Source organism: Lissotriton vulgaris, chromosome 11 (genome assembly GCF_964263255.1).
Source record: "Lissotriton vulgaris chromosome 11, aLisVul1.2, whole genome shotgun sequence".
In the NCBI taxonomy this organism is placed as follows: domain Eukaryota; kingdom Metazoa; phylum Chordata; class Amphibia; order Caudata; family Salamandridae; genus Lissotriton; species Lissotriton vulgaris.
This window is the reverse complement of record NC_141699.1, coordinates 988,414,941-988,427,083: the sequence shown is the minus strand read 5'-3', so window position 1 is coordinate 988,427,083 and position 12,143 is coordinate 988,414,941. Positions and strand designations below refer to the sequence as shown.

The 12,143-nt window shown below is 43.0% G+C and overlaps 1 protein-coding gene across 1 annotated transcript in view; it reads right to left on the bottom strand.

Moving 5' to 3' along the window:
• Window positions 1–10,461, bottom strand: part of LOC147683825 (uncharacterized) — a 1,174,400-nt gene extending 1,163,939 nt beyond the window's left edge. Inside the window, exon 1 of the mRNA XM_086944225.1 lies at window positions 10,318–10,461. Coding sequence (XP_086800351.1) covers window positions 10,318–10,327 — 10 coding nt within the window. The 5' untranslated portion in view covers window positions 10,328–10,461. The remainder of the gene's footprint in view (window positions 1–10,317) is intronic.
• Between the last annotated feature and the right edge of the window lie 1,682 nt (window positions 10,462–12,143).

Genomic DNA, 12,143 nt, shown 5'->3' with positions numbered 1-12,143 from the left:
CATGCATCTGTGTCTCTCAAAAAGTAATTTTTACCTGGGTGGGACTCAGTGTATTGATTTCATTGTTCCCAATGGATCTAATTGCCCACATATGAAACTGAGTTTGAATCTGGGAAGCTGGTCCATGATACACTGTCTTAACATTCTTTTGTTCTATTGGTATGTGTATGAGGCTGTCACGAGTCCGTCTCCCTCTATTTCAGTACCCTTCAAGTAACACCTGGGTGCGTATAACATGGCAATTCCAAATAAATTATAGAATAATGTGACATGAGGCATATTAAGAACTTGCCCAACAGAACATAAGTAGTTTTCAGACTATCCGTCTGAATAACAATGTTTAGATTAATCAAGAATAAAAACATGCCTTAGGCATGCGGACTAAATCCGACTTGAAATCACCACACGGGTAGTATGACAACACGATATTGCGTTGGTGCTAAATAATGCTAAAAAGCCTCTTTCGACTTTTTGTTTTATCGATTTTAACATAAGGTCCTTGAATCTCGCGAGAAAGTTACCTCGCAACGGTCTCTTTGTACCTTCGAATGATAACTAGCCATATCCAAGATGGCGGTAATGCTATCGCGAGACTACGCGTGCGCAGTTACGCTTATCTGTGAGCCGGTTTCGGAAAGAACACACGGGCTGATGATACGGCAGAGGTTTTCCACTATAGCGGTAAGGAGTTGGGGCTCCGGTTCTCCCAGAGCTGTTGTCTTTCTAGTTAGGAGTTTCTGACTAAGGAGAGGATGAGGGTTGAATATGAATGGTTCATTACTTCAACAAGGCTCGCTGGGAATGCCCTGATTAAGTAAACACCAGTCGAGAGAGCGACTTGAGGAGTCCTTTTGCGAATCTCAGAATCACGAAATATCTGAGTTCAGTAGTAATCATTATTTAGCCCTGAATAGGTAACCACGAGCGGGAGGAGCGGATGAAGAGTCCTTGCATTAATTTTGAAATTACTGGCATGAAGAAGCAGGATTGTTTCTAGACTTTATAATACACTACAAGACTAGAACAAATGAGTCTGAAAAGTTAATGCTATGTAGTTATTAAACTAGAGGTGGTCTTGCCCCCGGACACATATAACTGATTTTTGATTTATTTTACCCGCAGAAAATTGATGGGAAAATTCCTCTATGAACACATCTTTATTAGATATCTATCCAGCGGCCGGTACGAGTGAAATGGCCGTGAAAGGGTAAATATCGGATAGGTGTATGCGATGCGGTCTTGAAGTGGCTTGAGTCCCACACGCAGGTTGCTAATCATGGTGCACGTATTTTTATTTCATTTCAGTTGTGCAGACTTAATGGTCCATATGCAGTGGCATTAATATATATGACGCCCTGAAGAAATTGCCAAAACTTCTATATGGCAATGAAACATGTCGGCAAGTATAGTAGTGATGGTTGGATAGTTAGTGACCTCACTTACTATTTTTAGAGTTTCACACCCAACACAAGAAAAAGAATAAAGTGATATATCTGTGTTGCTGTGTGTTATGTGTTTTTACATGTTGTTGGACTCTGTGTAGATCACTACTTTGATCTTCTTTTTTCACTGCATATTTTCTTTTACACAAATTCTTTGTGTGCTCTGGACACTTTTCCTTTCCTTTTCTGAGCTTGAAAACACCAATGATGATAACAGGGCAATCCTGGTGAGTACCTGCCAGGTTCCCGTTGGTGGTGCGCCCGTGAGGTGTTTTCTCGCTCTCACTCATATTTTTTTGTCATTTATGTAACACGGGTGACTCTAAAGTGTGGAAGTGTTTGTGTCTCACAACTGAATTGATGTTTTTGGAACAAGCGTTTGTTAAATAAGGCACCGTCCAGGGCTATACCTACTACCCCAAATAATTAAGGATAGGGGAGTGTTTTTTCTGCAATATTGTTGCGAAAATTGGTATGTCCTTTACAGAAGGATAGGGTTTTATGTGCCTAACAGGTCTGGGTCTTGTATTCGTATGTGGTATTATGAGTGGAGGGCGACCTACGACTAGCTTTACCCTCTAAGCTCCTGTGTTTTTGAATTAAAAAACAGATATGCCTTTGACTGGAAAGGGCTCTGCAGCTGTTGTCAACTAAGAGAGGCCTGTGATTGCAATTACGGTGAAAAGCAGAGTATCCTAAAAATGAACTAAGTGGTGGTTATTCAGCCAAATTCTTTCATAACCAGAGCCAAATATATATGCACAGATTTTCACTGGTATACTGGCCGTGACAAACATGGAGAACAAAAAAAACATTAGGGGGTTGTATTACATTAAAATAACACGCAGGCCTTTTATGGACCACTTGAGACAAAAGCAAAAACCTTCAGCTGTGGCCACTGGGTTAGTCAGGAAGGAACACTTTTCAAGGACAGCCAATGACGTAGAATCGAGTGTCACTTAAACCCACATATTTGCATAGAATCAGAACTGCAACTGGCACACATGACCATTGGTCTGTGCTGTTCGCATAGAACCTAAGGATTGGATGCCCACTTATTCTAAACACCATTTTGCCCCTGACAGGCATTGTATAGCTTTTCAGCTCTTTGTGGCACAACACCCAGGATGATGTGCTACATGGCTAAACACTTATAAGGTCCCAAAGGCGAGACCTATTGGCTATGCCAATGCTTGTTTACTCTGCTTCTATGGTGCCTTTTCCCGCATGGGGCGTGGGAATTGCAGGCCTGCCATTGGTTTTCGCTGATTTTTGTATTGCGATTGGCCTCATTGCAACTTTTTGGCATTTGTTTTTTGCGTTTTTGCGGCGTCACATTGACTTTATCGCGGACATTATCGTCAGCCCATCGCATGGTACCGCCGTGTTGAGAATACAACGTTAACGCAGCATTATTTTCCCACGATAAACTGCGATGTGGAGAGTTGCGTTAAGCTAGATTTGCAGTTATTATCACACGTCCTTTAGAATATCTCCCATAATTTCATGAAAATTGTTCATTTGTACTGGAAAAAATGAAATTTTTACAGGTCTTTGCACTTCTTGTCAACTGCTACTTGAACGCTTAATCAAAAGGTGGAGTCCATTACTTTAAACTTAAATGCAGTTGTTATACAAAACCATTATGCAAGAAAATCCAATACAAATTACATTAAATTAGGCATATGGGGTTAAACTACGTAACGTAAACTAAAACCAAAAATCGCAACCAGTCTTAAATGGACAACTGGAAGTCCAAATTGAAGAGTGACAATGTCACTTTTATTGCACACCGTAAAAGATGGTTTAAGACTGACCTACAATCACTGGCTAATCCCTTTTTCTTTCACTGCTTCCAAATGCATAGTATTGTATTTTTTATTTCTACAGTTTGGATTGCCACATTGTCAGAATTAAGGACCACAATGTCACCAGAATCATTTGCCCCCAAGCACTGGATGAGAGATTAATGAGCTTTCCCCTGCACCATAAGGAATATTGTAGCACTTACCATATATAAGATGGATATTTCGAGCCACCTCAAGTAAGCTTGATTTCCTAAAGCAATATAGTCACAGAATGTAATGGTGACTTGTTAAAGGTGGCAAATATGTCAGACACACCTAAGTAAGTGAAGACAGCAATAGTGTGAGACATACAATGTCTGATTCAGAAAATTGAAACCAGAATGTGTAACTTTTATAGTAGGTTTTTTTAAATCGTCATTGCGATCAAGGATTTGTGCAGAGAGCTAGTAAACCCCTATCATTGGTACGCACTCCTTTTTGTGTGTTTTCTCCGTCCGACCAGTCTTTTGTACCAGATGTATATATTGCTGTTTTTTGGGGATTTTTATTCATTTTTATCGTTATTCATTGCATGTTTTAACTGTTTTATGGATCTATGTAACTTTTATGGTTTTAACTCTAAAAACCGAATAAAGTATATTTGATTTGATTTGATTTGATTCAGAAAATTGCACAAATCGGCAAATGGAATTGCAAGATTAAAGGTAGCGAGCCTTAGAATAAACTAAAGAGATCAATAGAGTAGACAGATGTTAGAAATGAAGAAAGGAAATGGGAAAGATTGCTGTTTTGGAGCTGTTCAAAAAGCTGATATTGCAACCCAATTCAGGAGTAATGCATTGAGAGACAAAATGATAGTCTAGTGTGGATGTATGCAGTAAAGAAGGGTAGGGGAAATATGGTGCCATCGACTTTTAAAATCAAATGATGTGATCACAAAAATGAAAGTGATAAAGCATACAGAAGATGCCAGGCTCGAAAACAGAACTTAGAAGAACTCCTTTAAGGTTTAGACAAAATTAATTACACGTTACAAAATATGGAAAGGTGTCAACAGAGTTACTAAATAAAGTAATTGTAAGTAATCACAAAGAACAGAGGAAGTTGATTTGGTAATGGTATTAAAGGTAGAAGATAGATCTGGAACACCATAATAGCAGAACAATTATTTTTCCTGTGTACATAAAAGAAAGATAGGATACTCAATGAAGTAACCTGGAAAACCTTCTTCACTTTACTGACTGTCGATCATAAAAAAAAGTCTCTAGCTAGTGTAAATGGGAGTTTAAAGTGATGTTTTCTTCCCTAGGGTTTAGAGCGCTAGAGCAGTACGAGATGGTATATATGTTAGAGGAAAGCTAGCGTACAACAGGATTGAATAACAGTTGAATTGAAGGACCTTTATAGAGATAAATCGGGGTGTGGCCAAGCAAAATGGCTGAATGGTTGTGATCTGTTTCAGCTTCAGGCCCCCTAGGTTGCCACGAGTGATCTCGGCACCCACAGAGAGCTACATTTTGCATGGGCTCGCCCGTCACCGGTCCGTAATCATCAGGAGCAAGGGTCTGGACTCTGAAATTGGCTACCTGGCCTGGGTGTGCGACAGGAAGAAGGCGGATCGGTGGGCCCAAAATTGCGCGGAGGACGGTGCAAAGTGGAGGGCCTCTCGCCACTTGAATGCCTGCTGTCCTCTTGCGTTGTCAGCCCACAAGCCTACCTGTGGTGTGGTTTCCCACCATCAGCGACACCACAGGGGAGCTCCAATGTGGTTTGCCGACCTCGGCGGTCTGACACGCAGTGTTGATGGGAGCAACGCCATGCCCGTCGGGCGGCAGGTTAGAGCCTGGAGACATCTGAGTCTCCGGGAGCCGGCTGCGGGATACGACTTGTGGAGGCCTGACTGGGGAGAACTTGCAGACTACTGGAGATGCAGCCCTTCAGTCAGGTTAGTCCGTATTATTAATTTACATTAGAGCAAGCAGGGTATTCGGGAGAGGCCTGTATGGAGTAGCTCTGCCTGACTTTTAAACAGCGCCCGCTCATTAGAGAGCTCCCGGGACCGGCCCTGATTCCGCTTGGCTGGCAGCGGGGGAGAAGGAGGTGAGTGAGGAATCTTTACATTGGACTATCCACCCAGCCAGGGGCAGAGTTCACCAAGGCTTCCCCTTCGCTGCGGCTGCTCCTCTCCCGGCGCTGCCTTACTTTAAGATGGCCCCCAACATCTGATCTTTGGCAGTTCTCCTCCCCCACATCTTTACCGGGCACTTAGCCAGCACCAACTCTGAGGCAACATCACATAAGAGGGCATCTCACGACTGATCTTGATACCGTGCTCTGCCCTTATGCCACCAAAGAAGGCTGCGAATAAAGTCTCTCGTTATTTTGCGCTCCAAGATAAAAGCGCGTCCCCGCTAAGAGTGACCCAGCGCCGACTATGGCCCTCACCAGAGCAGACTCGGTAGCCTCTCTTCGGGCCTTCAAAGCTGAGCTTTGTCAGGAAATTAAGCAAGTCCTCCATGCTTCCATGGATCAGCTCAAGGCCAATCTCACAGAGAAGATGGCGACACTCCGGCAAGATATAGATGCCGTGGGCGCTAGGGTGTTGGAGGTGGAAGAACAGACACAAGTCCTTGTCGCTCGCTCCGCAAACCTCCATGACACCAAACAGAGTCTCCAAATGCAGTTGCAACAGGCCCTCCTGAAGGTGGAGGATTTGGAGAACAGATCTCGGAGGTAGAACATACGTATTCTGGACCTGGACGAGGGCGCTGAGGGGACAGACTTGGAGGCGTATGTGGTGGGTCTTTTCTCAGAGCTCCTGGCGCCTCACCAGCTGCAACTCAGGATAGACCGGGTTCATCGAGTGAGGACATCGCAAACTGGGGAGTGGAGTCAGACTCGGGACGTTCTGGTGAAGATGCACTCATTTAAAGTAGTAAAAGCTATCCTAAATGCCACCAGGAAGAAGGAGGAGATCTCCTTCAAGGATACAAGTGCACGCTCTTCCACTACTTGGCACCTTCCGCTATGGCTGGTAGGCAGTCCTTCTGGCCTATCACCACCAAACTACGAGAGGACAATTTTCGTTACCACTGCACATTTCCCTTTGGTCCCGCCTTCGACTACAAGAATAAGTCCCATCATGTTAACTTTTCATCACATAGGCGCACTTAAGACACCGCCTGCAATGGACTTACAACTGGTTAAATAAGCCAAACCAGTAGTTCCAATGTACAGCACATATATTAGACAGGAAGCGCAGACACTTTTCTACCATTTCGCAGTGGTAAAGTGAACAGAGTTCCAAAGCCAGTAGAAGTAGGTTCCATAAAAAGGTGAATAATCTGGGGAGTCTGTGCAGAAGAGGTGAATTTGCCACAAGTGCTTACATAGGTGACCACTCCAGTCAAAAAACTAGGTTGAACTAGAAGTTCTACTGACAGATATTTCCCTAAAAATAGTGTACATTTCTCCTATTTCAACCCATAAATAACGTTTTCCACACCAACCAGTCCCTCTCTCCAACCTGTCTAAACCATTCCAACCCCACAGGCCCCTAAAGTTCTCCCATTCACTATTCTGAAATGTATTTGTCAGCTCTCCATCCTAACCATGCCCTTGTCACAAATCCCAAGAATTCTCATGTAAGAGCAAAACATAGTTTGACAAAACATTCTTCAAGCAGTTACAAAGAGCGAGAAGATAAAATGTGCCAAAGTTGTAGAAAAAGAATTGTGACTTGTCTCTGTACTTATGTAAATGAAAACCGTTCTATATTAAACCCACAACACTTTTCACCTCATCTGTTTTATTATGAATATAGCAATGTAGGAACATGGGAGCAACTGTCAAGTTTTGAAGGAGGCTTATATGAAGAGTCTGAAAAACAGAAAACGTATACCCCCCCTTGATGACTTTCTTCTTAGGAGAGTTTCTGAAGGTACACTCTCACATCTAATTTTTGGAATGGAAAAAAAAATTTAGGACAGGGGGAGACTTCAGATTTCTACTGATGATTGGCCTGGCAAAAAAAAAAGGAGCTTTGTTTCTTAGGCTTCCTTGAATTATAAATTAGGAAGCTCAAGCTCATGGAGTAAGTAGATCCCCACATAAGTTTAAATAGGTAATTTGCTCCCTACTAAAATTTACATTCGGAGAGAGTCAATAGCACAGGACTTTTATGTCAAAGTTCTAATTATCAAGTCCAGGAACAACTTTGAAAAGCAATTTAGCCAAGAATCCCTATCACCTTGCTCTCCCTATAGAATCCTGAATAACGTAAGATTTGAGAAATGCCTTTGGCCCTCTAAGTCTGAGCCTTCCTCTTCAAAAAAATAAATAGATTCAGATTGAAATGTGACCATAGACTCTTGAGTCTCTACCAGATCTTCCAATCCACTCTGCTGTTCCTCTAGTTTATCTACACATTCTTAAACATTCTTCAAAATTGACTCCTAGGGCACCATCTGCTGAATTAAGGACGTAAAATGTTCCATAAGCGCTAAAAGGAAATCTCAAGTTTTTTTTAAACCTTTTTACATTTTCAATGCTTTCAATGTTATTTGTTGATAAATCCCTAATAAGTTGAAAGATATTTGATTTTCCCCACTTGCATGGCCTACATTTCCGAGGATCCTTTCCGTAAGCTGTCATCTCAAGAGTTAGAACCCCTTGTAAGTTTCCCTCCTAAGATGAAGGAAGGACCTTTCCAGCTAGGGAGCAGCTGAGGGGGGTAATTGTGTGTGAAGCCCCTTCACTGATCCACCAACACCAGCGTCCCCAAAGATCCTCTCCCCTTGCGTGGTAGTGATACCAGGCGTTAGCCCAGCCATCCCTTCAGACAGAAGAGGGGAGCTATCCTATTTGCTGCAGTCCAGACCAATTTCTGCCAGCTACCAACCAGTCAGAGCATGATAGACCAGCTGCCACCAATCAACCCTCTTGTAGGCCACTGTCAGGGGCCTTCCCCACTAACGGGATGAGTGAAACTCATTGTGATGGGCAGCTAAACAAGAAGGCCCCACTCTACCCTCTCTATCTTGTTAAATCGTAGTGCTTCTTGTGCTGTTTTTTTAAAATTCTACTTCAAAATTCCCTTTTTCGGCTTTATGTTTTTTTTAAGAGTTTTGCAGCTCCAGATTCAAGAGCATACTAGGTGGCAGCAATAACCTACATCTCACCACTGGTGAGCTCCCCAACATTGCCTGATAGAGTTTGAAATCATATTGTGAAAGTTTTGTAAGAATCTGGAACCTGTCGGTCAATCATACTGCATTGAGTTTTCTGCCTTTCTCATGAATTCACAAAGTACATAAACATACATCCAATTAAATGTCATAAATACATTTGAATCGCCAAATATCAAACCCGTGCTTTTCAAAAAAAAAAAAAAAGTATATGTTGGAACATGATCTGCAATTTTGAGATTTTGGTGACGCATATAATGATCAAATCACAAATACAGTGTCGACTTCATAAACTGGACTAGATGAATTACACCTTTCCAATTGACAAAACTGTAATCATAAAAAAGTATCTCCCTGAATTTCAGGTCCCCTGTCTGTAAACATTTGCAGTGCACGTTGGGGTAAAGGAAATCGTCAGTGCCATGAAGTGATACATTTGCATGTTTTTTCAGTGCATTCATATATGAATGACATGTTGCTTCATGTTTGGAATCATAATTGTTACAAACTGGTAATTACAGCTTTTTTTAAACCCATTTCACGAGTACATATGTCAGACAAACTACAATCTATGGGATTTCACTGCATCACTTCTAGGACGCCGTTGCGTCAAAATCTTGCGCCTGCCTCACGGCAGGCGTAAGACTGACACAGGCCCTTTCATATGGGGCTTGCCCCATGTGAAAGGACGCATTGCTGGAGTTGCGTCACTTTTGTGACACACTCCAGCAATGCGTCACTTTTGCGCTTACAGATACGTCAGAAATACTGACGTATCTGTAACTCCTAGCAAAATGATGCATCATAATGTAAATATGAGGCATCATTGGTGTCGCAAGAAGGGCGCAATGAAAAGTGACGCATCGCTGTTTTCACGCAGAGATGTGTCAGTTTTCATAAATGAGGCCCCACGTGTGTAATTGTGACCTTCGTGCCATACGTACAAGGCAAGGTGATATTTTTAAGATGGCGCATGACTTAAGCTGGCATGCTCAAAGATCTATTGCAACAATATGTTTAGATGTACCGAGCTGGCTTCACTGTATGGCCTGCTCTGATAGTGGTGCGTGTGGATGTGAAGGTACCAGTCTTACAAACATTCTCTAGGAATCCAAGTTTATCTCTTGCAATTTTGCAGTTTGTTCTTTCACACACCCAGAACGAAACCTAGTAGCACTCCAGCCAAGAGATTGTATGCACCTGTAATTCTGTAAAAATAAATATGAAATGTCCACAAGGAAGCAGCAAGAACGCCCTCTAACATAAATACAACGCCATTCACTACTACTTGACATCGAAAAACGGACTACAAAATTACGAATAATCCAAAATATAAGAATTACACATTTCAAAGCAAACACGCGGCCAACCAAATACAACACCGAGCAACAGCCAATAGTGGCATCCAATTTGACAACCTGTCAATGACTTTCCTATGCAGCAGATTCGTGCCTAACATCGTGGTGCCTTTCTGCAACATTTTTATTAAACTTTAAGAGATTTTAGCCAACGCTCGCAGGGTTTCGATATCAACAGAGCAAAGATCAGGAAGACAAAGTATCTGCATTGACGGATTAGAGACTGTCAATAACTATTCATAGAATAACCCACAGGAAGAAAAAAGAAATGTACCCAAAACGAAGGATTATATGACATAAAGCACCCTCATCTGGCAAAACAAGCAACCAACCACGACAGAACAGCGATAAAAAAGTTAGCACTTTGATTGGGTGGGCTGCACTTAAAAACATAATTTCTCTTTAGGCAGTTGACCCGTAATTGACTTAAAAAGATCTTTTAAATGTATTTATTTCTTAGCTCAAATCAATGAAATGTAACAGCGCTTCCACGCTGTATGGGTACTTCTAAAGGTACACTTACCCTGACTCATGACGGGAGATGGAAGGGGACAGTTTAGTCCCTACCCCCTGGCTTCTGATGCCAGCTGCTTGTCTGATTGATTGCAGGGAGACTTCCTCCCCTGCTGGTTCTTGCCACCTTCCCTTCACCGCAGACGGCCCTGGGCGGGGTTCCGTGTCCCTTTCACCCTTTTCTCTTTCGCGTGTTCTTGTTTTGAGCTTTTCGCTTCTTGACAGCGTTGCTGACAACAGTAATGCCTGGGTGCCTCTCGCTTTGTGTATCCAGTGAATGTAAAGTGTTGCTAAGCAGTAAAGAGCGAGGTGTCTCCTGCCTTGCAAACTTTAGTGGGACACGTCAGAACTTGATTGCTGTTCCCGAAAGAACACGGTCTTTTCTGCTCCTACAATAAAACCATTACTCCTAAAATTAATTTCAATAAAAAGAATAAAACTCCTAGAACAATAATTTCAAAGCAACTCAGGAAAAGGGATTTTTTCACTGTTTCTTTTGAGCAACCATAATGCCTTGGAAACTAGGAATTAGTAACCTTGTCTATAAATTACTGTATATTTCATCAATGTATTTCTTTATTGATTTGAAGCTTCTGTAGCATGCTACATATTTGACAATTCAGCTGCTTCTGATGGACTTTCCTATTGATCACAAAGCATGTTTGTTTGGCGCTATTTCTTGTCCTTCGAGGTAACTTTAGTCAGTGGTTGATGCAAACTATTTTCACCACAGTACTCGTAATGCAGACCTTTGGAGGAGGCAATGTGTGACAGGAAGGTTTGTGCATATTTTTTGAGTGGTGTTAGACCTGTTTTTTTCAGCAGGTTTATCCCGACCCGAGACTTTTTGCTGTTTGGCCTCCTGTTTTGGACCCTGTTTTTGTTAGGTCTCGCCTGTCGATGCGCATGCGCATCGAGCAAGGCGAGAGTATTGCGACTTATCCACTCTTTATCCACACTGCAAGGAATCGTGGCGATTCCTTGCAGTGCCCGTGACTTTTAAGGTCAATGCGCATGCGCATTGAGCTTATGCGCATGCGCATTGACCTTAAAAGCGCGTGCACGTCCGTCTTTGTTTACCCGCTCCGCCCCCTCCCCTTCCCGCCGTGTCGCATTTCTCCTCCCCCCTCCCCTCTCTTCCCTCCAGCTTGTTTTTTGTTTATTTGACCCGCTCCGCCCCCTCCCCTTCCCGCCGTGTCGCATTTCTCCTCCCCCCTCCCCTCTCTTCCCTCCGGCTTCTTTTTTCTTAACCTCCGAGTTGCGACTTTTTTACCTCATTACTTAGAATGGATTAGTCAAATTATTACTTAAAAGCACTCTCGCTAATCCAAACAGCTTCTGCTTCCATTTTTAAGGTTCACATTCCCCTTGTGTACCAGCATTGCCTGAATTATCCATCAGCAGCCGTTCTATTTTTACCTTAATCCAAGGCCCGCCCTCCCTGCCGATATCGTGCTCTCCAACAAGGCACCTTCCAAGCAACATGGCAGTAGCTTAAGTCTAGGTCTCCCACAGGCAGGAGGGCTCGAGGTGCACTGCAATCCAGTGCAAGGGGTCACAACCAAGACAAGAGAAGCTTCTTTCACCTACAGGTTCTTTCTCCTCCCCCTCCCCTCTCCTCCGTCCGTCCGTCCGTCTTGTTTGTTTCATTTAACCCGCTCCGCCCCCTCCCCTTCCCGCCGTGTCGCATTTCTCCTCCCCCCTCCCCTCTCTCGCCGCATGCCGCACTTTAACTTAAAATATGGTGGCACATTTAGATTTACAAAAAAGCGTGGCGCTTGCTCCCCCGTTCCCCGCCTTGGCTACAGCTGTTTAGGTCACGCTTTATTTTTACAA